The sequence below is a fragment of the Salvelinus fontinalis genome, chromosome 11, assembly GCF_029448725.1.
Source record: "Salvelinus fontinalis isolate EN_2023a chromosome 11, ASM2944872v1, whole genome shotgun sequence".
In the NCBI taxonomy this organism is placed as follows: domain Eukaryota; kingdom Metazoa; phylum Chordata; class Actinopteri; order Salmoniformes; family Salmonidae; genus Salvelinus; species Salvelinus fontinalis.
This window is the reverse complement of record NC_074675.1, coordinates 16192787-16219106: the sequence shown is the minus strand read 5'-3', so window position 1 is coordinate 16219106 and position 26320 is coordinate 16192787. Positions and strand designations below refer to the sequence as shown.

The following is a 26320-nucleotide window of genomic DNA, read 5'->3' as shown; positions in this document are numbered from 1 at the left end:
ATTTAGATGTTTATCTTACTTGTTATTAAATGTTCCCCGCTAATTCTGTAGATATCCAGTCACTGAGCAGTTTTATGTGGGGAAATATGCACTGTTCCCTGCATGTCATGAATTTGCAGTGCATATTTACACCAATAATACCATGTACTTGCAAAACACTGTAGCTAGATATCTAGTTGATGATTATTCCTGATATGCTTGTTTTTCATTATTTTGTTCAGACAGGCACAGCAGGTCACAGCTACAACGGCCTGAGATGGACCCACAGCAGGGAGGCCGGTCCACCGCCCCTCTTGTCACTGCTCCTCTCCAGCCCGTGCTGTGTTCCGTACTACCTGAGAACACAGGTGTTCCCCCACCTGGATGCCCTCTGCCAGGCCAGAGGCCCCTGCTTCAGACCATTGGACACCCAGTGGGTTGACTGGGGGAGCCATCGTCCCTCTGACCTCCCTGACAATAATACCTCCCTCTCCTCCCAGCAGTTGAAGATCAGCCTAGACCTTATCACCCGCTCCTCCTCCTTCATCTGCCTCCTGGGCCACCGATACGGCCCCTTTAGGCCGGAGCAGGACCCCACACCTCTCCCAGCTGCCGGTCCAGAACGAGAAACCCTCTCTGTGGTGGAGAGGAACCTGCATGTTGCAGCGGATGGAGGCTACCCCTGGGTCCTCACAGGGAGGAACCAGAAGTGCTCCCTGACAGAGCTGCAGATCACCCAGGCAGCCCTGATGGGTGACACCAGACACTGCTTCTTCTACTTCAGAGACTACTCTTTCCAGGGGGAAGAGGAGAATGAAGACAGGAACACAGATTAAGGTCAGAGGTCGTAGCTGAGCGTGTTCTCCAAACAGACAGAGGAGGAGAGACACCGAGCCAGGGAGGTGAAGAACAGGGTAGTGGACAGCCTGCAACCTGTAAGGTTCTTCAGAACGCTGCAGGATCTGGGGGACCTAGTGAAGAGGGACTGGAGGGGCCTCATGGAACAGCTCTATGGGTCCCTGGACCAGCAGCCAACCTGTTCAGGTAAGTGAACCAGTGCAGCTCAGTTCTGTTAGTTGATCTAGTTCTGTTTACATCTACTTTGTTGAATTCAATTTAGTTCAACCAGCTTTGAAAAGACAGCGAATATGACTAACGTAGCTCAGTCCGATTCATATTTGTTGTGTTTTTCAGTGGTCTGCCCGTATCTTCCAAGCCCTAAAGCAGTGCTTTCTCCCCTGCTCTTTAGGCCTCCTGGACTCCCTTGATAGATGTTGTCACGAAGGTGCTGTCCAGGCTCTGTGTCGCTGGTTTGCCCCCTCCACCCAGACCACTGCTGTCATGGAGGAACTCAACACATGTACTGCCTCCCTCACTCATTCTGACACGTCTCAGAGTCTAGCAACTTCAAGGAATTCAACCAAGTTAACAGGGTAAGAACTTTGGTGACCACACTAAGCTGGATTCAGTGATGAATTACTGTGAGATGCAGATAGATGGAGTTATGCATTCATAGTGTTCAGATATTTTTTTAGCAATGAAAAACATATTTTGACTGTACTTCCTATTTCCTTTTTCCTTCAGTGACCATGACAAACGTGATTCCGGGGGTTCTATTTTTCTGCTCTGTGGTGAGAGGGGTTGTGGGAAGTGTTCCTCACTGGCCGCCTGGTGTCTTCAGGAGTTCCGGGAAGAAGAATCCTAGAATGCTGGCCATCCCTCACTTCTGTGGAATCAGCAGCTCCAGTGTGGATATCAGATCTGTACTGAGAGACATCACCACTGTGCTACGCCTGGCCCATTACGGTAAACACTCCGGAGTGTTATTGCCTATGTCTGTGAAGGTTAGAAATGACTACAATGACATCAACATATGACACTTCTGTCAATTCCAAATGTAACCTGTTATTGCACCGCTGTATACTTACATTCCCAATTTGACATTTATTCAGAAATTTGTTTACACTCAATTACTTTTCCTGTGAATATAACCTTTACTGCTAGATAAGATGTATTTCTTTACTGACTCTAAAAAAATATATATGTATTTACTTTGTGTGAAACCCAACACTGACCTTTGTCAACATTGTCATACCACTCGTCTGGTCTAGACTGGTGAGACAGACCGATGGTTCCCTCTCATCTCACTCTTCTAAGTAACTAGTGTGGTATTTAAAAAAAAAAAATGTATATATACATTTGATTTATTCAGGGGAACCTAATTGAAACCAGGGTCTCATTCTCAATGGTGCCCAGAGAACAAACAATAAACAAATCAACATGAAAATACAATAAAACAGCAAAAAATAAACTACAAGAAATACCAACCATGTCATACATGCAGATACATTGTGGTTCAGTGACACACATGGCCATGGCATAAACAGACGGCCATAGACAAAGAGGCTAATAGTGTTTTTAGTATTTATTTTTTGTGCAGCCCAGGAGGAAAACTTTTTGAATGAAAATTCCACCGAAAAACTACATTTTGGTATTTGTTTCATTAGTGCACGCATCGTACGTGAAAAGTTCTATATCTTGAAAACTTGATTGCTGACGTGCAAAACATTTTGGGACTGTATCAACAGTGGGCTTCTGAAACCAATACCAAAATATTGTTTTTGAGTGGTATTTCCCTTTAAGTCGTTGTTAAGGCTCCACATTTACTGTTATTGTGTCTCTGTACTAGACCCCCAGGCTGAGTGGAGTGAGGGGTTGTTATTGTGTCTCTGTACTAGACCCCCAGGCTGAGTGGAGTGAGGGGTTGTTATTGTGTCTCTGTACTAGGGCCCCAGGCTGAGTGGAGTGAGGGGTTGTTATTGTGTCTCTGTACTAGGGCCCCAGGCTGAGTGGAGTGAGGGGTTGTTATTGTGTCTCTGTACTAGGACCCCAGGCTGAGTGGAGTGAGGGGTTGTTATTGTGTCTCTGTACTAGGACCCCAGGCTGAGTGGAGTGAGGGGTTGTTATTGTGTCTCTGTACTAGGGCCCCAGGCTGAGTGGAGTGAGGAGTTGCAGCACCATGTAAAGCCCAGGTCATGTTTTGGTTCAGGCCTTCTCTTCTGCGGCTCTGGGACCCTGTGTTCTGGTTCTGGACGGACTGGACAGACTGACCGGGACCTTCGGGCTCTCAATGCAGGAGGTAATGCCTTACTTTGCCCAGACCACTACTAGTTGGGGTTCTTGTACAGTGTATTTTACATTGATATCATTCAAATAAATCAAGATGAAAAACAAAGCATATTATTTGATATAGTGAACATGAATTCCTAACGTTTGTTCATTCATTGTCAGGTGAAGGACCTATGCTGGCTCCCTGACCCTCTGCCTCCCCAGTGTAAGATCCTCATCCCAGCGACCTCCGCAGACGTAACCTACCAGAGGCTGAACCTCAGCCCAGACATTCACACCCTCCCCTGGCCCGGCTTGTCAGACCCCTGGGTCCGCCGCAGCGTCCTGCTCCAACACCTTGCCCTGCCAGGAGCCGCACAGGACCCTGCTGCAATTCATCTTGGGAACCAATACCAGGCTGGGATTTGGAAAGCCTGCAGCTGTTGCTGGCGGTGGTGGTTAGCGAGCTGCAGAAGTGCGGCATCCTGAGGAGAAAGGAGGAGGAGTTGATAGAGGAGTATGTGGAAGTGGATTCTATGGCGGAGCTGTGGGCCAGGGTGATTCAGCACTGGAACAATGACTATGGCGGGGTCAGTGAGGGTACGGCCAGTCCAGCCAGCGCTGGATCAATGACTATGGCGGGGTCAGTGAGGGTACGGCCAGTCCAGCCAGCACAGGATCAATGACTATGGCGGGGTCAGTGAGGATACGGCCAGTCCAGCCAGCACAGGATCAATGACTATGGCGGGGTCAGTGAGGATACGACCAGTCCAGCCAGCACTGGATCAATGACTATGGCGGGGTCAGTGAGGATACGACCAGTCCAGCCAGCACTGGATCAATGACTATGGCGGGGTCAGTGAGGATACGACCAGTCCAGCCAGCACTGGATCAATGACTATGGCGGGGTCAGTGAGGGTACAGCCAGTCCAGCCAGCACTGGATCAATGACTATGGCGGGGTCAGTGAGGGTGCTGTCAGTCCAGCCAGCACTGGATCAATGACTATGGCGGGGTCAGTGAGGATACGGCCAGTCTAGCCAAAGGAACAGGAGAACCTACCTCTCAGGTGTCCAACATAGGTGGGATCATCTTTACCCTCTCTAGTTATTCAGTTGTTTTTTGTTTTTTTAAGTGCCATACAGCGAGACTGTAATCTTTTCTCAATAAAGGTGAAGAATTAACATTGTTAGTTATGGCATTCTATGATGAATTGTTATATCTAACCTTTACTGCCTCCTTCTCTCCAGACCTCAGAGGCTGGGTATGGGACGCTCTCTGCCTCGTTCACCTCTCCCATGCTGGGCTGACTGAGGAGCAGGTCCTGGTCCTGCTGGAGGTTCTTGGTTACCCTGGGTACTTACAGGTTCTACCTCTGGAGTGGGCCCAGTCCCGCACTGCTGCTGGGCCCTGGGTTCAGGAGAGACCCAATGGAACACTGAGCCTCACCCACCAATCACTGGGCCAAGCCATGGGCCTCTTCCTGCTGAGTGAGTGAGTGAGTGGCAGACGGGAGCGGAAGTTACAAGCCTAGAAATAGAAAGCATAGAATGGACATTCTACAATGGCCTTCGTTTGTTGGTCTTTCCAACATGGTGGTGCTTTTTACTTGATTGATCATCTTTGTCTAACAATGAAAGTGGAGTATCTGCATGTAAGGGGAACTCTTGGACTCTGCACTAAGGAGTCCAACTGACCAATCATTTCATTTCCACTTCTCCTTAGTCTTCTATTTTTTGATCTGTGGGGGTCCATCCCGGTAAAGGTTCAGGGGGCTTGAGGAGGACCAGACGGGGCTACCATCTCAGCCTGGCCCAGTTCTTCCAGAGGCGGGGTTAGGGAGCTCTGTAGCTGGCCTCAGATCCTGGAGGAGCTCCCCTGGCACCTGGAGCAGAGTGAGGCCTGGAGGGAGCTACACACCTTCTTCATAGAGCCACAGTAAGAGCATGGACATACACTTCACACACAGTTACTGTTGGGGGCACACAGTTACTGTTGGGGAAAATAGTTTAGCTGCAGATGAACTGTCATCATATATTTACCCTAACACTTAAACTGGGTGAGCCTTTCTATCAGATTACAGATTCACATGTTTATCCATCATTTGTTTACACAACGGTATCCACTTACTATCTGACCCTAGGACTGTAGAGCACCTGTCTACAACTTGGAGACAGTCTCCTCAGCTGAGAATGGATGTTGTCAGGTACTGGACTCTCCTGATCCTCAGAGGTTATGACCCCTACACCTCGTACCAGAGCCTGCTGGGTAAGGGAAGCCACCCTCGTACTATTGTTCAGTCAGGGCGATGGGCATTCCCTCCTGCTACACATACAGGTAAAATCATCATGGTTGCACATTTCAACACGCATTCAGCGTTGAACGTCACAAAACTGTAGAGATACCATCCGTAAATAATGTAGCTATTATTTCCATTCAATTCAGAGCAGAGAGAGGTACACAGCAACAGGGCCTTCATGACTGAGGCCCAAAGTGACGGCAACGGTAATTATTCTTCACTGATAACAAATTGACTATTGGCGATGTCTTAGTGATCTGTTACCAGTCATCATCACTGATCCTATGTGACCAGTGATTATGACTGGTTTTGTTTTTTGTCCCCCACCTGTAGAAGATGGTTGTCAGTGGGATCCAGGTGTGAAAGGGAGAGTGGAGATGTTGGTCTCTGAGTTGCTGCTCTGTCTGAACAGGAAGGGGGAAGCAGAGCAGATCCTACTGCAGGCTGAGAACACCCTCACACAGGTTAGTTAGATCCACCACTCACTCTTAAAGGGACACTTTATTTTCTTTCATTAGTCCACTGTTGATACCGGCTACATCATCATGATGATGCAAAATAAAACTTAACTTGCTGACATGCAGAATATTTCGGGACTATATCAACAGTGGACTAATTAAAAAATACCATAGTTGGAGTGAATTTTCCCTTTAAATCCTAGCCAATATGGTAAGACTTTACTTTAACACTGTAATTGCTCTAGTAAAACCATTTCATGTTCTTAGTGTATAGACTTAATCACTCAATTATGAAAGGCTTTCATACAGCCTGCTGAAATGATCGCTCTGCTTCCCAATTTCCTGTCATTTCAGGCTGGTGAGCAGGACAGAAACAGGGACAGTGTGATGTTACTGCTGACAGTGCGGCAGACTTTGGCTGAGCTCTATGGAGACGGACCAGCACAGAGAGGCAGAGACATACTGTAGATCAGCTCTGAAGATCGCCCAGACACTCACCACTACCTGCCTTGAGAGACATGAGAGAATCACTGTTGGAAAGGGTATCTGTCCAGAGAGTCGGGGCAATATGGGTCTCAGGTTTTTAAATAAGCAACATGATTATGTATTTTTTTCATTCACAACGTAAGTAAATGCTTTTAGTGTGCTGAAATTATATGTATTTCATGTTTCGCCCCTATCAGGTCAGTTGCTTTGTGTAATCTGCCAGCTGCTGTTTGCAGACGTCCGAACCATCGAGGCCTCTCAGATACTCAGTGACATCATCAATATGGGACACCACAAATTCTGTGTGCTGACGCCACTGTATCACTGCTCTGTGGGTTACACAGGTGTGTCTTAAATAGCATAACTAGGTATAGTTTCATGTGTGACGTTTCTATACTTCATAGGTTCAGCTACAGGTGTTTCTATGTATTTTGCTGTTGTTAGACCTAAACCCATGTGAATGACTTTTGATACTGTATGTCTCAATTTAGGCAAGCTAAGATTAATGTGATGATAAAAAAAATAAAAAATAAATGTGTATGTGACAGACTCAGCCTGCAAGACCCACATGGTGCTGAGAAGCACCTCCAGGTTGCCTTGAAAGACCAGGAGGCGCTGGTATGGTAGAGAGCACCCTCTAGTGGTGGAGGTGGAGGAGTGCCTGGCAGACGTCTTGGCCGACACCTGCGCAGGGTGAGACTACTTCTCTTCTAGTGTTCTTCTGGGTCTTCTTCTCCTCTTCTTTGTCATTAATTGTGTCCTCCATCGTCTCCTCAGTAGTTTCTTCTCTGTCATTGTTCTCCCTCTTCTCTCTATTCCTCTCATCTCCTCCTCAGTAGTTTACTCAGTCAGTCACAGTATATGAATGTTACAGTGTGGTGAAGATGTGACGTGTTCAGGTTGAGGCAGAGGCTAGCAGTGGAGCTGTATCGACACACGGTGCACGTCAAAGACCAGGACATGAAGCTTTGTCCCCCACATCGCCACGTCTTCAGGCGAAGGGATGCAGCCTCGCACACACCTTGGTCAAACCTGGTAATTATTTCATTTTTCAAACAGAAGCACCACAACTCTCAATCATACTTACACTTTTTTTCTAGACTGTTAGCAACTACACAGAGTGTAATATGTTTAGCTTGTGTGTGTCATGGCAGGCAGGCAGATATTTCAGAGACAGAGAGTAGAGAGGCTGTTGAACTGCTGCAGAGAGGTCTGGACTTGTACATCTGCTTCCTGGGGTCTGATCACACACTGACCAGAGACTTACAACAGCAAGCCTTCTTTAGCTCCTACACAATTTAAAATTCTAACATTTTCTTCTTGCATTTCCATAGGATCTAAGAGAAAGTTACAAGTCATTGGACCTAACGGAGTTGACTTTTGTCCTTTTAGGGTTTTAAACACAGAATCCAGGAGACCTCTGACCACTTGTGCCTTCAGGTTCAGACCCCTTTCCCACCTCTCCACTAGGAGACTAAGCAGTGGGACCAGACCCAACACAGCCACACCCCTCCACTCCCACCTGGCCTGGTACAGGGGCACCACACACACCCCTCTGGACCCCTCCGTAAACAGATCCCTGTCAGCCCCATCCAACAAGTCCCGCAATACACAGCCAGAACTGAAACCAGAACTGGTGGAGTACCAGAACTACAACAACAGACAGAACCAACTGTCTTCTTCTCCCAGGCCCTGGTCTGCCTTCCAGACCCCACAGGGTTTGGGCCACAGAGTGACATCAGAAACCTGATCTCCGAACTCAAACCCAGTCCTGCTTCAGCACCGGGCTTTCGTTCCATAGACAGGACCCAAGTGCTGCATAGGGCAGGCTGGTGCCACCTACCAGGCAGGTACGGGTTGGAGGAACGGCCACTTTGAACAGAGAGATTGGATCCCCTTTGCACACACAGAGATGCACACTGCTGGTCAGACAGACAGGCCAGGGACAGGGACAGGACAGGGACAGGGACAGGACAGGGAGGAGAACAGAGCTGGAGAGACAGAGTGTCTTATTCCGCCAGAAAGCACTAGAGAGAAGAGAAAGATCTAGAGAAGACTACTCTCATGGTGACCACTGAACTGTTTGTGTTTATTCTTTTACCACTTTTGATACCAATCAGCTGTTTTTCTTTTCCATATAAATGTAAATATAATTGTTGCATGTTTACATGGGGTGAAATGGACAGAAACTAAATTATTTGACTTCATGTTGTCAAATGAATCGATCCTTTTTAGTTTTCTGTAGGGTTGCATCTAAATATTGTTAAAATGTTTTGTAAGATGGTTAAGCTTCTCATCCTGGTGCGCAACAACATTGACATTTTATCTGAAGGCAGTACTTATAGTATTTCTAGTCAAGTGGGTGACTATTCGTTTCAAGTGTAGTAGTCTAAAAATAAATCTCTTTGCCAAAATTCGTCATCTCTCCCATGTCTTATTCGACTAGTAGTTGTTCTGAATTGTTTATTGCTTGCCTACATTTTACTCCCTCTGTTTAATATAACACACATACATTAATTATTAATTTCGGTTGCCTATCCTGACATGAAGTTTGTTCCATAGAAAGTATGTGACTCTGATGTGTGCCACAGAAAGTATTTGACTGTAGTGACAAAATTAAGGAAATTAGAAGGGGGGGAGGATTTTGGCCAAACCCCCCCCCCCCCTTTCTATCTTGGGACTGCAAGGCCTGGCACACTTCATAATCATTTTGGTAGCTCATGTTGACCAGTAGTGTGTGCCACAGAAAGCCACATTCGAGTATAAATAAACATTTATTTTAGAAGCATTTTGTAATGTTTAAGAAAATAAAGATAATATGCAAATACCAGCACACAATAACACAAAAACATGTAAATACAATCTTTATAATGCACAACTGTGACGCTGATAATATACAGTATGTTTTTCATAGCAGTGTAGCCATATCACCTTATAGTCATAAGAAGAATGAGTGTGTGTGTAAGTGGTACACGTTGGGATTTTGGACAAGCCAAAGTGATGGAAAATAAATCAGTTCATTCTGTCTTCATTGTATATCATGATATCTGTGAGGCAAGACAATACCATATCTTATGATTAAAAATACAAACCAAACCTGTTGTATCATTTGAGGTTAAATACATTGAGAAATCAGGACAAGGGAGAATCAATGTAACTTTAGCAAATTAAATGTATTTTTAAGTTATCAATTTGTACAATATGTGCTGAAACTATAAATACATGTTATGGTAAATGTCGTATTTCATGATGGAATCTACCATATTCTAAAATGTAACATATACAGTATAACTATAACAACTCATTCAACCAATTAGGCAACAGTACACAGCGAAGTCTTGGTGATTGTCCACTCAACCCTTAAAGAGAAGACAACTTCAAGAATGCCGCAATTGTAGGTCACAGAGAAAGAACAACAGTACAGCACTTTATCCAGGCCGAGAGGCATTAAGGAGCTGGTCATTTTCTGGCCTTGTAGACTACAATTAGAATCCTGAACATAATGTGAGCTGCAATTGGGAGCCCGTCCAGGGAGCAAATCAGTGGAGGGGAATCTGAGAATGCAGGCAGTCCAGCAGGGTGTGAGTTGAAGTAGTCAAATCTGGAGCTGACAAGGCTCTGACTTAGCATCTCGGGGGCATCGCTGGATGGTGTGGCGGAAGAAGCAGAACGTTCAGGTGAGGGCTGGAATGTAAATGACGTGATCATCTCGGATTATCTAATATCTGAGAACGGGCAGGCATTCCCTCGGATGAAGAGCATCGCCGTCTTGCTGATTATGTGCTGTCATCCAGGTGGAAATGTCACCTCCATATCTGATGGAGGAAAATAGATAAGTTCAGTGTCCTGTGAATACGTTTATGTATATGTACTGTACATGTATGTGTATATATTTTATTTTAATTTCTATTATTATCATTATTGTGTTTTGTGGGTGGGGGGAGGTTGATGGGGATGGAGGTGCTGGGGGTGTCCTATTGAGGGTGAAGGGACCTATTGGGGAGGAGATTCTTCATGGAGGCACATTCACTCATAGTTTTGTTTTTTATATTATTATACATTTATACATTTTTTTCTTATAATAGAGAAAAAAATAACAGTTAACTGATTATGGATATGCACTCATGTTGACTTATAAACTCAGCAAACAAAAGAAAACGTCCTCACTGTCAACTGCGTTTATTTTCAGCAAACTTAACATATGTTCATACAAATATTTACACAACAAGATTCAACAACTGAAACATAAACTGAACAAGTTCCACAGACATGTGACTAACAGAAATTGAATAAATTATCCCTGAACAAAGGGGGGGGGGTCAAAATCAAAAGTAACAGTCAAAAGTAACAGTCAGTATCTGGTGTGGCCACCAGCTGCATTAAGTACTGCAGTGCATCTCCTCCTCATGGACTACACCAGATTAACCAATTCTTGCTGTGAGATGATACCATATTCTTCCACCAAGGCACCTGCAAGTTGCTGGACATTTCTGAACAACTACTAGTCGAATAAGACATGGGAGAGATTACGAATTTTGGCAAAGAGATTTATTTATAGACTAATACACTTGAAACAAATAGCCAAACCGAAAACTGCAGAAATTACTAGCGAAATCTCAACTAGTAAGCAAGTCTCAGCAATGAAGAATTTAGTGTGTGCGCGTTCACACGAAGGGTTGCAGTTGCTGGCAGGGGGGAGATTTTCGGCACAACACCTGCCTACGCAATGAAACGTTGACCTACAATTAATAAAAAAAATTACTGGAAGACTACCCAACTATCTAGTACACACTTCGGATACGAGGTTGGTGTCTCTTTTTTTGATCAAAATTAAACATACCTTGTAATTGAACAAAATAGTAAGGTGGCAAAGAACTGGCTACCGTATACAGATAATACGGGACCTATTGTTTTTCTAAACGGTTTATCAAAAAGTTGATTGTAGGCCTAGTAGTATTTCCACTGAAATGGCAAACATGCTAATTGCTAACCCGTTAGCAAACATTTTTACGACCCCAATAATCTCAAAACATTGATGGCTTGATCACAAGATAACACTGTTGAAGGTAATATATTTCTGAAACGCTGTTGAATAGCCGATAATACGGGTTGCTCCCCTATAGGATTTCAATTTAATAAAATCCTTAATACAAAAGTAAATCCTATCAGATTTTGGAACCAGTCCTATTGGACTCCAATAGGATACGATCTGATAGATCTTTCTTTTGGATTCTAAGATAATTGTTTTATTGGAATACTAGGATTTTTTTTACTAGGGATGTCGGTCTCAGTCACCAGATCTCAACCCAATTAAACACTTATGGGAGATTCTGGAGCGGGGCCTAATACAGCGTTTTCCTCCACCATCAACAAAACACCAAATTGTGGAAGAATGGTGTAGCATCCCTCCAATAGAGTTCCAGACACTTGTAGAATCTATACCAAGTGCATTGAAGCTATTGGGTCATCGGCTGCATTTACACCTAAAGCCCAAATCTGATCTTTATTTCACTAATTTGGACCAATCAGATCAGCTCTGAAAAATATATTTTGTGATTGGTTTTAAATACCGATTAGTGGGAAAAATATCAGAACTGGGCTGTTTAAACGCAGCCATGGTGGCCATACGATCTATTAAGACGATTTATGCTGACGTTTCCTTTATTTTGGCAGTTACCTGTACCTGGTGCAAAAGGGAGTCGCCCATACAGTCATTTTATCCAGGACAATCTACGGAAGCGCGGTGCCACTTTATCGTTGAGCAACCTCTTGATACCAGCCGCTAACGACAAGCATAATCGTTTATTTATTATTGCACACCAGGTAGGCTACTTTGTTTTTAATTAAGATGTGCGTTGACATTAAACGTGTACAACTTTAGAATCGCTTATGTTCTCCAATTCTCTTGATTACCTTCTTCATTTAAAGTAAAAAACAACAATGATACGTCGTTGTGGATTTTTGTTGATGTTAAAACAAAATTAAGATGTTCTAATAGGATGTTGAATAAATGTGACAATTTAAATTGTATGCAGTTGTTCTCTACAATAGAAAATATTTCTTAATTGAATTCCTTATCTTCTCAAATGTTAATGTATGCGATGTTGGGTAGTCATGAGTCACTCCCTCAAGTATTACCTTATCTCATGATTAATGACTCCCTTGCACAATAATCATGAGAGGTTTCTTGGGCAGTTTATACACTGCAAGATAAGCCTTAGTCATGATATAGGGCCAGTTTCCTGGACAAATATTAAGTTTAGTCCTGGACTAAGAAGGGTCTTCAATGGAGATTCTCCATTTTAAAGTGATTTTCAGTCCAGGACTAGGCTTAATCTGTGTCCATTAGTTTTCTGAAAAGTGCAAAGGGAAAGTAGGTTAACCTACGAAGGATATAACTAGTATCTGTTAATTAAACCAGGGCAAAATAATGTTTTATCAGCTGACACGAGAACATCATCCATGCAGAAGGTTGTTTTATTGTAGGAGGGGAAAAAATTGCCTGATGACTCATACTGAATTTAATTTGACTGCTCTATTGGTCATCAAGGAGAAGAAATGTTAGTGGGCGAGGCATTTGGCCGGAGTGAGGCGGATTGGTAGCCAGGCGGATTGGTAGCCAGGCAAGAAAAAAATGTTTGCCAGCTGAAACAATGGGCCAGTGTTTTGCATGGCAGGGTGCCCCGGTTGGGTGGAGATTTCACTTAAGGACCAATGGAATGGTCTAAAATGTTTAAACTCCGCCCACCCAGGGCACCGGGCCATGCAAAACGAACTCACTCACCCCTCTTTGTTTTTGGGAGGGAACTAGCCTAGTGTATCGTGTGGGGGAGGACAATGAAGAAAGCCCTTGGGCAATTTGAGACTAATGCTACTGATTGGCTGGAGATATGAGAGCACTCCCTCCTCTCTTTCTCTGCTCAGACAAGTTATTTGCAAATAAAGGTTAAATAAATAATATAAACATTTGTGAGCGAGTGGTGAGATCAAAACCGGTATCAACATTAGAGAACATCTGGTTTAACTGCTGTGTCTCCACAGACCTTATTTGAACTATTAACTGACACATGATCCCTAACTCTATCAGTTCAGAGTGGAACGTTATCACAAAACAGGTCTGGATTCCAGGCTATCCTAGGGACCGGTATCAAAGTTTAATGGCAAGTTTTTCCTGCCCCATATCTTTATAGCATGACGCACCACCCTGAGTTTAAGAGGGCCGGGAAGAAGCCTGGCCTCCAGGTGTGGAGAGTTGAGAGTCTGGACCTGGTGGCCGTGCCAGAGAGTCTGCATGGCGGGTTCTACTCAGGGGACGCATACCTTGTTCTTAATACCATCAAGCAACGTTCTGGGCATCTACAGTATGACCTTCACTTCTGGCAAGGTAAAACTCGATCTGGTCGAATAGACTGTATTTCTTGAAATGCTGTACAGTGTTTGTACATTTCAGCCCACTGATATGTGCTTATGCACTTTTACAATTGAAATCCATTCCACTATTTGTGAAAATAATGTTTGAAATGTGACCAATCATTATTTCTCTGGTCCTGCAGGAGATGACTGTACACAAGATGAGAGTGGAGCAGCAGCCATTTTTACCATCCAAATGGATGACTACCTGGGTGGCAAACCTATTCAGTACCGTGAGGTGCAGGGTTACGAGTCAAGAACATTTTCAGGCTACTTCAAAACTGGACTGAAGTACATGGTAATGTTTCAAAACGAGTTAAAAGAAACAATGGTAGTCACACAGTCTGCGTATGCTCCCAACACTTCTTCAGTGTTCACAGTACCTTCTACGCAAAAAGGAACTGTGTACTGGGTAGAAGGTACTGTGGACCAAAACGTTGGTTTACCTGTTAAATTGTTGTGAGCACACTGTATGTATAGAGTATGCGATAATGTATTTATTTTTACACAGTTTACTATTCCGTTAGTCAGCACCTCCACCATCATTTTGGGGTGTGCTACCTCATGCTTTTTACTAGAATGTTGAGACAAGCAAATACATTTAACAAACTTATTGAATATCTCAAGAACTCCTCCACTTATCTTATTGATTGTCTTCCCAATCTTTACCTTAGCAAGGGGGTGTGGCTTCAGGGTTCAAGCACGTGGTGTCCAATGAGGTTAAGCTGCAGCGTGTGCTCCAGGTCAGGGGTCGGCGTGTGGTTCGGGCCACAGAGGTAGCAGTCAGTTGGGACAGCTTCAACCAGGGAGACATTTTTATCCTCGACCTGGGCAACGTGAGTTCACTGAAATCTATAAGAGTTTCTACAGCAACCTATCTACAGTATGTACAAATCAAGGAAACATATACTGATTTAATTTAGTGAAATTATTTGTAGATTTGAGTGGAATTGTCTTTGTACAATGTAGGCTAAAACTGTATTGTCATTGCTCATGTTAGTAAGCTGTTATTGTAAGTAATCCACTTTGAAACCAATACTGTTTTAGTCATGAATAATGTAAAAGATCATTTGTATACGTTGCGGTATGCTTTAACACAGTCAACAGACAGAGGAGTTAGAGCTACAGAAGTACACTTGGTCCACTGTACTGATCATCTTCACTCGTCTGTATTACAGGAGGTTTATCAATGGTGTGGTTCCAAGGCCAATAACTTTGAGAAGCTGAAGGCCACTCAGGTGTCAAAAGATATCCGTGACAATGAACGATGTGGGCGGGCTGAGTTGTACATATGTGACGAGGGGGCAGAATGTGAGAAGATGCTGGAGGTGAGTCTTTCAATGAGGAGAAAGGGATGGAAGAAATAGTTCATTCCTATACACTTCAAATCATGCAATTGTTTATATGCTCCCAATAAACATCTATAGTTAGTTACCTTTTAACATAATGGTTATAATTTGCTGTGAGATGCCTGACTCGTGGTCTCGTTCCAGATTCTTGGACCTAAACCCGAGTTGCCTGAGGCAAATGCAGATGACACAAATATAGACGTGTCCAACAGGAAGCTGGCAAAATTATACAAGGTCAGATCCATTTTCGAATTAAACAATTGAATCGTTAAATATTATGTAATAAACAGTTTTTGAGCATACCTTCAAATACTAATATTAAATTGAAATGTTTTTCCAAAAGGTGTCTAATGCCAGTGGGGATATGGGCATGGATATGGTAGCATCGGAGAACCCGTTTTCACAGAATGCCCTGGAGTCAAGTGACTGCTTTATCTTGGACAATGGCCCCAATGGCATGATCTTTGTCTGGAAAGGTATGGGTTTCTTCTCAGCAGCTGGTCTCTATGACTTCTTTTGACTGTAAAACCCCAAGCTTTAATCTTCCCTTAGATTAGACACTACTTTTGAATACTGTTGTGCCTGGAAGTCACTTAGTTCTTCTGCCTTTGCAGTTTAATCATGAGTTTATTTGGAATGAAAACAGGTAAGGACGCTAACAAAGAGGAGAGAAGTGCGGTGATGAGTGCTGCCGAACAGTTTATCACAAAGATGGGCTACCCGAAACACACCCAGGTCCAGATCCTACCTGAGAATGGGGAGACCCCTCTGTTCAAGCAGTTCTTCAAAATCTGGCGTGACGCGGACCATACAGTGGGGTTGGGAACCGCCTACGTGTCCAACAAAATCGCCAAGATCAAGAAGGTTCCCTTCGACGCCTCCACTCTCCATCACTCGAACGCCATGGCGGCTCAGCATGGGATGGTGGACGAGGGGAATGGAGAGAAGCAGGTTTTTTGGCGGGGATTCTGGGGTTTTCTCAGTAAACACCATATAGTATGATGGTAGTTACCCTTAAATATTGTGTTTCAAGGTTTAGGGTAGTCATGTGTCAAGGGATACAAAGGGATAGTAAAGGGATACATACAGCCCTTAAGGGTTACAACTGTGGGCCTACACACCCACCAAAAAGGTGTCGCAATCTCACAAACAAGCTTTTGAGAAGAGCTGCAAGGGATGTTACCTTTTTTCCATTCATGGACTACTACTAGAAAGAGCTGTATTTACCTGTTAACCTCCGTAGATCTGGCGTATTGAGGGAGCTCACAAGGTGCCTGTGGAGCCCTCCACTTATGGACGATTCTATGGGGGAGACAGCTACATCATCCTCTACAACTACCAGCATGGAGGGCGTAACGGACAGGTCATCTACATATGGTAAAGACAATGGAGATTATCCTTCTGGAAGCGACAGCAGGAAGCTTTATGTGTTATTACAGTCTTACAGCAAAAACTGCTAGCGTCCTTCTATCGTTACTGTAGGCTTCATCATTTATGAGCCCCAGGGCTTTTGTTACATAATGTATTAGACACATCTAAACCAACTATATACTGTATGATATAACCTAAGCATAAATGTATGTTAATAGCACTTGAAAAGTACATATTTTTCACAGGCAAGGAGTGGATTCTAGCCAGGATGAAATTGGCGCCTCGGCCATCTTGGCTGCTCAGCTGGATGACGAATTGGGAGGAGGGGCAGTACAGGTGACTGGATCGTTTTGATTTATCACAGTCTGCCCCGGATAATACGGTCCAGGTCATTTTTAATCAAGATGCACTGGATTACAGAATTTAACAATATTAGTCAGTTGTTTTGTCTGCAGACGCTGGATCTATATGAATACGTTTCCATGGTCATGGATATCAACAGGGTCAGAGCATTGGTCTGTAAAATGAAATGGAAATGAGGGAAGGTTAGGTGTAAAGCCAGGTATGACTCACTCTGATTTTCTGTCTGTTTCTACAATAATGAAGGTGCGGGTGATCCAGGGTAAGGAGCCCGCCCACCTCATGAGTCTTTTCGGGGGGCAGCCGATGGTAGTGCACCAGGGTGGTACCTCCAGAGAGGGTGGCCAGGCCCAGGCTGCAGACACACAGCTGTTCCAGGTGAGGTCCAACCCTGCTGGCTGCACACGTGCCATAGAGGTGAGTAACAGGAGATGGGAAAGGCTCAATGTTTTGTACATCTATTTGGTTATTTTTTGGGTGTATTCACTAGAATCCAAACGGACGCAAACAAGCCGAAACGGGGAAGGACTAATCTGAACATGTCCAATAAGAAAGGCATCACAAAATGTCTTTGCTACAGTGTACACTAATACACCACAGTAGATAGTGGAGTAGCCAGCCATTGTGATGTATGGTTGGTTTGTTGGTGATGCTGACTACAGTCCGTTTCCTATTGCAGAACTGTAGTTAGTACTTCCAGTGTACAGTATTTTAACTGCCTCCTTTCTTCCTCTCTCCACTCAAGGTTGATGTTGCTGCCTCAAATCTGAACTCCAACGATGTCTTTGTGCTGGTGACCCCGGCATCCTCCTTCATGTGGGTGGGAAAGGGGACAAGTGACAGTGAGAAGCATGGAGCTCAAAAGCTATGTGACCTTCTAGGGGTCTCAGCCTCAGAGCTGGCCGAGGGTGAAGAATCAGGTACGTTCCCTGTCAGCAGTCAAATTCACTAGGAAATGATGTTTAGCCAATAGCCACAGAGTGTTACTTATTATGAGGATACAAGACAAAGCTTTTCCAACCGCTCCATCTTCTTCCAGATCCACAATTGTATGTATGTGTTTGTGTGTCAAGATGACTTTTGGGATGCTCTGGGAGGTAAAGCGGACTACCGTACCTCAGCCAGACTGAAAAACAAAATGGACGTTCATCCACCACGCCTGTTTGCCTGCTCCAACAAAACTGGCCAATTCGTTGTGAGTCTGCCCTGTTATAACTGTAGTATAGCACTTTCCAACTTCCTTTGCTGCATTCCTGTTTACATGTTTGACATGATTTGAATACCCATTTGGACAAATTCAGTTTCTTCTGCTCATGAAATAGCCTTTGATCCACATTTTATACATAAGTGTGGGAAAACATTTCCTTGTCCTCCTGAATGTGCACTGACCTGGCCCGTTGTCAAAATGCCACAATACTATTTATACAGATTGAAGAGGTGCCTGGGGAGATGACACAAGAAGACCTGGCCCCAGATGATGTCATGCTCTTGGACACCTGGGAACAGGTGACTAGTAGAGGGATTGTCAAGGTGCAACCAGGGCCACGTTCAGCAGCCGAACGTTGTGGAAATGCCATGAATAGAACAAACGCAATTCCTTATTCCACATGTCAGAGGTGCATGTATGTTCTACATAGCATATTTCGATCTGAACGTTCCACCCTGCTGAACGTGCCTCAGGTTTTTTGCTAATAATGCACACCTATTGATTCGCTTAACACTTTCCATGTACCCTTCAGATCTTTGTTTGGATCGGAGGTGAAGCTCATGAGGAGGAGAAGACAGAGGGTATAGCCTCAGGTAAGCAAAGGTAGTTTTACAACAAGATCACATAATTACCTGATAAATGGGCCGTTTCATTAAATTAACTGTTCTTTCTTTCCTCACTGCTCCTGCCTATTTCCTGTTCCGTGGTCAGCCATTCGTTACATAGAGACAGACCCTACCAAGCGGGACGGCAGTACGCCCATAGTGAAGTTAAAGCAAGGTCATGAGCCTCCCACGTTCACTGGCTGGTTCTTGGGCTGGGATCATGAGTACTGGAGCAGTAATCCCATGGAACGGGCCATGGTTGGACTCCGTGTCTGAACCACTCCAGGGCGAGGTTTCCCCTAGTGGCAACTTTACCCAAAGCCTCTACTTGACTCATTTGTGCAACTAACTAGGTATCGTCTTTCCTTTCAACTGTTAGACTGCCCATGGATACCAATTTGTGATGGATAATATACTCTTCACACTAGTGCTGATTTGATCTTATGGTTTTCATGTAATCCACACTACACAGTTTAGTCATTTCCTTTTCTTACACACTAATACTGTTAGCCCATTTTTTTTTAGCAGTATATTACTACATTTGCAATGAATGGGACAAGAGTTTTTTCGCTTCTGTACCATGCCCTGAGTTCAGATATTCCAGTTTGAGAATCTTGTGCAGACTGGGTTTCCATAACAACCCAAAGGATATGTCATGCCTATCAAACATGCTGACAGGGGATGGAAAAGCTTCAACAAAGCACAACTGGAAGCAGTCAAATACATTCACATAACTAAATAAAATGTATGATGCCCGACACCAGTTGTCAGCTCTGTTAATTGTAGTAAATAGCTAAGAGGCTTTGGTTTAGTGATTTTCATGAAAACATGCTTGCAATGGATGAAGACCGGCCAATCAAGGCAGAGCTACTTGAAGCCAGGAGACATTTATTCTCAAAAATAAAATGGGATTCTATAAAAATGTCACAAACATAATACAACTCTCACCTGAGTATTCAACAGATGCATTAAATCATTATGGGGGTGATGACATTGTAACCTCTTACAGAAAGCCAAATGAACATTTAATTACAAATAAGTTGTCATGTTCGTCGTAACATTTAAGTGTGCATTCAAGGCGCAGTGTGATAATACATTCTCTTTAATGAAGACGAAACGAACACTATACAAACTAATCAAAACAACAGACGAACGTGAAGCTATACAAACAATGGCAACTTACACAGACAATCACCCACAAACTACCTAATGACTATGGCTGCCTAAATATGGCTCCCAATCAGAGACAACGATAGACAGCTGTCTCTAATTGAGAACCAATCTAGGCAACCATAGACATACATACACCTAGACTAAACACTGCCCCATAAACATACAAAACACACACATCCCCCATGTCACACCCTGGCCTAACTAAAATAAAGAAAACAAAGATAACTAAGGCCAGGGGGTGACATAAGTTGATCATTAACCACCTCCATGAACGAGCTGAATTCTTAATTGAGGGGCACACAGCTACCCACAGTGGGGCCTTAAGCCAGGTCCACGTGCTTTGTTTTCATCAGCTGTTCTGAACCTCGCTGTAGTAGTCGCCGTCCTCATTATCAAAGATCTCAGAGAGTAGGAAGAGCTCTTGAGGATCATTTCTGGACACCACATCTCCTGATTTTATCAGAACTTTGAGGCGCTCTTCAAAATTGGGGAGAACTCTACTGTTGAGGAAGTCAATGATCTCTGAAAAGAAAATGCATAGAAATAAAATCTGTAAACGGTTCCAGCAAACAAGTTGCGTGCCAAACGGCATCCTAGTCCCTATATAGTGTGCTATTTTTGATCAAAAGGAGTGCACTTTATAGGGAATAGGTGTGATTTGGGACTAGATCAAAGCTCTCTTCCCCAAAGCACCATTCTATTTAAATAGTACGGTCAAGGAGGACCTAGTGACATTTCTTCTCCCTTTATGTCATCCCTGATCCTATTGATTCACAACTATTCTAACGAAATGCTAAACCTAGCGACTGACAATATTGGGTGGTCGCCTGGGGTTGTACAGTGGTCTAAGCCGCTGCCTCAGGCTCACGGGTACTGTGTACTACCACTGTGAGCCTGGGTTTGAATCTGACCCTGTCCTCTAGCGCTCTCTCTAGCCTGTCCAATAAACAAGAAATACAAAAGGAGTGGGACTGCCCTAGTCTTTAAAATAAGAGGATAGTGTTTGTATGACAGTAGCTTACACCTACCACAGAAGGACATGCTCTGCCACCATGGAACGTTGGCTACCTTTAGCCTGTAGTAGTGTGTCTGTAGATAGCGCGGCGTAACATCCCTTAAAAACAAATGTTAGCACATAGCAATGCATTGCATCACACTGACATGCACGGTTGCATTCCACACTCCTAGAAGATGGAAAACATTTGTAAAGGCTTTGTCATGCATTGATCTAATTCAATGACATCTCAGCGTTGTATTGAGAGACTTGACAATCCAAAAAGTTAATACTGACATAATACAAACCTCCCTCAGTCCATGACACATTGTCTAAAAAATAATCTGTGTTTAATAACCGCTTACCCAATTGTCTGAGCAATTTCTTCCCAGTCGATACCTGCAACATCTTCCACCTGCATTGCATTCAAGCTGAAAAGGTCAAAAATGACATGAATCAAGATTCACAATGCAACAGTTTCACATGCTGATATCAGGACCAAAAGTCTACCTAAATCACCATGCAACAGTTTCACATGCTGATATCAGGACCAAAAGTCTACCTAAATCACCATGCAACAGTTTCACATGCAGATATCAGGACCAAAAGTCTACATTTTGTCCTGTGTATCAGGACAGTGCAGAAAAGTCCAAGTAACATCACTAAACCGGGCTAATACATCTTAAAAGAATCAAAAAACAGATTCACCATCACACAGATTGAATGGAAATCAACACACTTACGCTTTGATCAAATCCACTTTGCCCTGTAATGATTTCGTGCCTCCACTGAATACTGGTTGTCCATATGCCAGTATGTGCTTCAAAACACCCAACCTGGAAAAGTTGTATCAAATACAGCCTCAAAAGTCAGACAAAAGTTCTGAATCAATGTTTGTGTAAACAATTCAATGAGAATGGTTTTATTTCGTAACAGCTACCCCTGAAACTCCCTGCCCACCATTTTATTCGACACTGGGACCAGTGGCGCGTTTCAACCGTCTGGCACACATCTGTCCAGGGGATGTTGTTGTACAGTTTGTCTTTCCTGATGGTGGCCGGTCCACTGCCAGGCTCTGCCTGTCCCACCAGGTGCTTCCGCACAGCTTCCATTAGTCTTTTCAGTTCTTCCTTGGTCCACGCACCTTTGTTTGCGGCTGAGAAATACACACCAAACAAAGCGGGAACATTGGCCCACGTCAAACAACACAAACAACCATTTCCCCAAAAGATGAGTGGAGCAGGATGTCCAGCAAGGATGTCAGAGTCAATATATTAAAGCTGTAATCTGTACTTGGTGAAACTGACACATTTGTTTGGGATATTACACCAAAGAAGTTACTTCAAACATCAGTTATTTTCCTTCGGACATCATTGCACGCGTGCTAGAACTGCAGAATATGTACTGTGATTATATTTTTTACCATGATGCTGGACATTCCTCTCTTCCGTTTCATCAACAAGACAAAAACAATAACTAAGGCGCTGGGGGGCGAACAGTGGCGATGAGTCACCTTATGCGGATTCCAGTTCCCAATGACTTACACATTTGAGTAAAACGTTTCTCTAGGGCCGATTCGCTTCGACCAGTCAACGTCGAGATCTTCGCCCACTTGTTGCCGTGCAACGTCTGCAGTTTTTTCAAAGTGTGAAGTTCTTCTTCGGTGAACCTTCGGTAAGGAAATCATGGAAATAAGCATTCAAAGTGCCTCAATGTCTGCAAATGTTAGCAAACCATAAAGTGGTTCGTATCAGAACAATAGCACAGTTGTGAACACTAATTCAAGAAAATGTCAATTCAACATTACTATACTTTCGTACACTGTATTTAGAGGCAACGTAACGTAAGCCGTCATAGCCGTTTATGACCGCGAGGGTCATTTCCTTATAGTAACTAGCCCCGTCTTACCTGCCCTTGTAGTTGCTGCCATCAAATACTTTCCTCCCACGTATATAGACTTGATGCCAAGGTCTGGGTATTCCTTCACCTGGAACAACAGGTTAGGAAGAGGTGAGATCGGTTTTCTGGGAAATTCCTAAGCATACTTTTTTGGCCACTGTGGACAATGCTGAAGAACAGGGATGTAATGTGGATAAAACTTGTGTCAAAGTTTTCTAATCGAATGAACCTGGCTACAAGATGACACACCTATTCTTTCATGGAATCTGTGCTGACGCTTCAACTTCTTGATATTTGCTTCTTCCCCTTTGAAGCGCTGTGGATGGAAGAGCTTAAAGGCACTCTGAATCCCAGTGAGAGCCAGGAAGTCGTAGACGTTACTCATGAGTCGGTCGTTCTCCTGCGTATTGAATCTTCCACTTCGCAGGGAAAGGCCTGGGAACAACAGAAGATTCCACATGGGCTTAACTGATTGGGTCTAAATGATCAAATATATGATAATACAATCTGTCACATCTCTCAACACAGTAACATCTTACATATCATTGCGACAATGTTACATAATGCTGTGACCATGAGTGACTGAAGAATAAGCTTACCTTGTCTTCGGAATTCCTTGAATCGATCAAGATCATACTTTATCATCTTATGGATCTCGTCAACCGACTTTGACTCAACATTGGGAATGAACTCTTTGAGATCATTCAGAGCCTGCCAGTCGTCCACACTGTACCATAGTGAGGGGAGAAAATCATTAACGTGACGTCTAAACACACCGCTGAGTCGACAGAGCAGGAGAGACATGTCTTCCTCTCTCCACAGGAAGCGGTTCCAGATGAAATTCTGGTACACAGCATTCACAAAATGTCTGGTTTTCACCAGCAAATGCTACTGGGCAACAGAGTGATGCGGGGACTCAAATTTCACTTTAAAATGTATGTCAAACAAGTTTTAACAAATTAAAAACATTGCAGATGCAAAGTTTGGTAACAGAATGAGGGTTTGTGCAGCTGGTGCACTCATTCTGTAACCAACCTTTGCATCTGCACTGTTCTACAAGTAGCTTAAATGTATGTTCTACTCACCTTAGAGTTTCTTCCTTTAGGCTGGGTTTGTTGTATTGGGTCCCTGTGTCAACCATGGTTGAATGGGCACCCTCTGTCTCACCGTTTGTTCCAGCATCATGAGTCCTGTTGTCATTTGGAACAGTTAAATCCAAAACACCTTCTGCAGAGTGGACACTGTCCATTCCCTTGTCTGACTCTCCTCTGTGGTTTTTCTTTCTCCGGCTGCCCTCCACAGCTGTAGACTCTCCATACGTTTTTGGCCTCTTTGGCTTCAATTTTCTTCCAGTTTGTTCTTTTAAATCTAGAAAGTCTGCTTCATCTGGACAATCGTTCAGTTCACACTCTCTGTGTTTTTTGTTATTTCGTTTCCTTTTTTTTACATTCTCCTCTGTCTCAGTTACCACATTTTTACCTCTCTTGACCATTTCAGGGTGCAGTCCTATAATTTCTGGTTCATCTGCTGTTCTTGAAACTGTCCGACGGCTTTCCGCTCCCTCTTCAAGTTCTGTTTGTCTGTTCTTGTGCTTCTTCTTACTCTTTCTGGCCTCATCTGGCGCAGTTACAGCTGAAACATCTACTGCAGCCTTTGAGAGGACACTGTCTATCACCCGTTCTGGCTCAATGTCATTATGTTTTCTCTTTTTCTTCCGGCTATTCATATTATTCTCCTCAGCAATCACTAAATCTGCTCGCCCCTGTTGTGTTTGAAGATTCTTTGACTTTTTCTTTGTATTCCCTCCAGTTTGTTCCTCAGGATCTGGTACCTCAATTTCATCTAGAATAACATGTTGCTGCTTCTCTTCGTTTCCTTTTTTAAGTTTCTTCCTCTCTTTCTCCACCACTTCCAGTTCAGTCACTGTTCGCTCTTTATGTTTAGGTTCTTTACCTCTTTTCTCGACTGTCAACTGGTGACCATCCTTTTGATTATGCTCAATTGCCGGTTCTTTTTGTCCCTGTTCAGATAGTGCTTTAGTCTTTTTCTTTTTGGCTTTTATTGATTCCTCGACCGTATCAGGTGCCACTGATGAGATTAATTCAGGAGTGTCTTCAAATTTAAGAGGTGATATTCGACATATCTCAAGCACTATGGGATTCTCACTAGCCCCCTGTTCAGTGGATGTTGAAGTCCCCAGCATGGTGGCTGCAGCATAACCTGTTTTCTCTATCTGTAACAGAAAAACAACATTAATGTTTTTCCATTGTTTCCTAAATGTGACAGCATGAATAGGCATGAATTTAAGCAGCTATGTAACGTTAGCTAGCTACCATAATTCGATTAGCAAAATACGTGCATATTAAAACACAAGTTCACTTTTTTCGTACATACGCGCACACGTGTGATCAATGTTGGACTAACTAGTGATAGTCCATCCAAATAGACTAGCTAGCTGTGTAAATCAAATATGATAAAACTCGTAAAGAAAAATCAATTCACCAGGTTGAACAAGTGGGGAAAGTAACACCGTAGCCTCTTTGGTGACAAAAGCGACATAGCCACAAATGCAAATCTCTTCTTTGCTGCTAGCAATGTTTGCGTGTGTGACTGTGACCAAAGCTAGCTACTGCCACTCTGTGGTGGACGTACTATAGAAATATAACATATTGGAACATCTAACCCTGGCAATTTGACTGGTAAACTACACTCGCAATGGCTGCCTGCTTGGTATTCTGATCATGAGTCTCCCATTGCATTCCCGTGTCATTTCCAACAATTAGGATTTGTAGGTCTAGATTAATATTCCCGCTGTGCAGTTGTGGAAAAAGTACCCAATTGTCACACTTGAGTAAAATTATAGATACCTTAATATTAAGTTACTCAAGTAAAAGTGAAAGTCAGCCAGTAGAATACTACTTGAGTAAAAGTCTAAAAGTATTTGGTTTTAGATATACTTAATATCAAAAGTAAATGTAATTGCTAAAATATACTTAAGTATCAAAAGTAAAAGTAGCATTTTAAATCAATTAAAATTCATTTTAACTTTAACTATTACTTCACTACATTCCTAAAGAAAATATTTTACTCTATACATTTTCCCTGACAACCAAAAGTTATTATTAAGGTATATATACTTTTACTCCAGTGTGTTAATTGGGTACTTTTCCCAAAACTGCATAAGTTCATGCCTATCCATGCTGTCACATTTAGGAAACAATGGAGAAAAAAAACAATTAAGCAAAGCAGATGGCACAATTTCCTTTTCCTTTTTTTTTTTTTTTTTACATTTGCAGATTTGCGGAATCATGTAGTAACCAAAACAAATCAACAAATCAAATTAAACAAATCAAAACATATTTTATATTTGAGATTCTTCAAAGTAGCCACCCTTTGCCTTGATGACAGCTTTGCACACTCTTGGTTTCAGAAACTCACTCATTCCGCTGCATGATTACTACTGTACATGATTCCATATGTGTTATTTCATAGTTTTGATGTCTTCACTATTATTCTACAATGTAGAACATAGTAAAAATAAAGAAAAACCCTTGAATGAGTAGGTGTGTCCAAACTTTTGACTGGTACTGTACATGTAGTGACAGCTTCAATGTGGACGAGCC

At 43.2% G+C, this 26320-nt stretch overlaps 2 protein-coding genes and 1 pseudogene across 3 annotated transcripts; 2 read left to right on the top strand and 1 right to left on the bottom strand.

The window, feature by feature from the left end:
• The first annotated feature begins 167 nt into the window (after positions 1–167).
• Positions 168–8731, top strand: LOC129865161 (tetratricopeptide repeat protein 41-like; annotated as a pseudogene).
• A 3296-nt stretch (positions 8732–12027) lies between these two features.
• LOC129865160 (gelsolin-like) lies at positions 12028–19391 on the top strand. The gene is made up of 16 exons (XM_055937678.1): positions 12028–12152; positions 13520–13713; positions 13883–14037; positions 14414–14575; positions 14918–15067; positions 15233–15322; positions 15432–15564; positions 15735–16039; positions 16332–16465; positions 16705–16795; positions 17066–17236; positions 17565–17739; positions 17893–18014; positions 18248–18325; positions 18559–18619; positions 18738–19391. The coding sequence occupies exons 2-16, from the start codon at positions 13521–13523 to the stop codon at positions 18905–18907; spliced, it is 2190 nt and encodes a 729-aa protein (XP_055793653.1). The 5' UTR covers positions 12028–12152; position 13520; the 3' UTR covers positions 18908–19391.
• A 108-nt stretch (positions 19392–19499) lies between these two features.
• On the bottom strand, positions 19500–25308 carry LOC129865159 (transcription termination factor 1-like). 2 transcript variants are annotated; one of them, XM_055937676.1, is made up of 11 exons: positions 25200–25308; positions 23783–24930; positions 23297–23424; positions 22947–23132; positions 22707–22785; positions 22343–22467; positions 21759–21954; positions 21542–21634; positions 21164–21229; positions 20833–20918; positions 19500–20326 (listed from the first exon to the last, which is right to left on the bottom strand). In XM_055937676.1, exons 1-11 carry the CDS (start codon positions 25254–25256, stop codon positions 20154–20156), a joined length of 2337 nt encoding a protein of 778 aa, XP_055793651.1. In that variant the 5' UTR covers positions 25257–25308; the 3' UTR covers positions 19500–20153. The 2 variants fall into 2 exon arrangements, with proteins under 2 accessions (XP_055793651.1, XP_055793652.1); XM_055937677.1 differs by lacking the exon at positions 25200–25308 and adding an exon at positions 25092–25192.
• Between the last annotated feature and the right edge of the window lie 1012 nt (positions 25309–26320).

Coding starts and splice junctions, on each gene's coding strand:
- LOC129865159 (XM_055937676.1), bottom strand. CDS start 25,256: ATGTCGCTTTTGTCACCAAAGAGGCTACGGTGTTACTTTCCCCACTTG. Junction 21,635..21,758: donor TCCCAGTGTCGAATAAAATG/GTGGGCAGGGAG, acceptor CAACTTTTCCAG/GTTGGGTGTTTTGAAGCACA. Junction 21,230..21,541: donor AAAGTGGATTTGATCAAAGC/GTAAGTGTGTTG, acceptor TGACCTTTTCAG/CTTGAATGCAATGCAGGTGG.
- LOC129865160 (XM_055937678.1), top strand. CDS start 13,521: ATGACGCACCACCCTGAGTTTAAGAGGGCCGGGAAGAAGCCTGGCCTC. Junction 16,796..17,065: donor TGGGAGGAGGGGCAGTACAG/GTGACTGGATCG, acceptor ACAATAATGAAG/GTGCGGGTGATCCAGGGTAA. Junction 18,015..18,247: donor ACAAAACTGGCCAATTCGTT/GTGAGTCTGCCC, acceptor CTATTTATACAG/ATTGAAGAGGTGCCTGGGGA.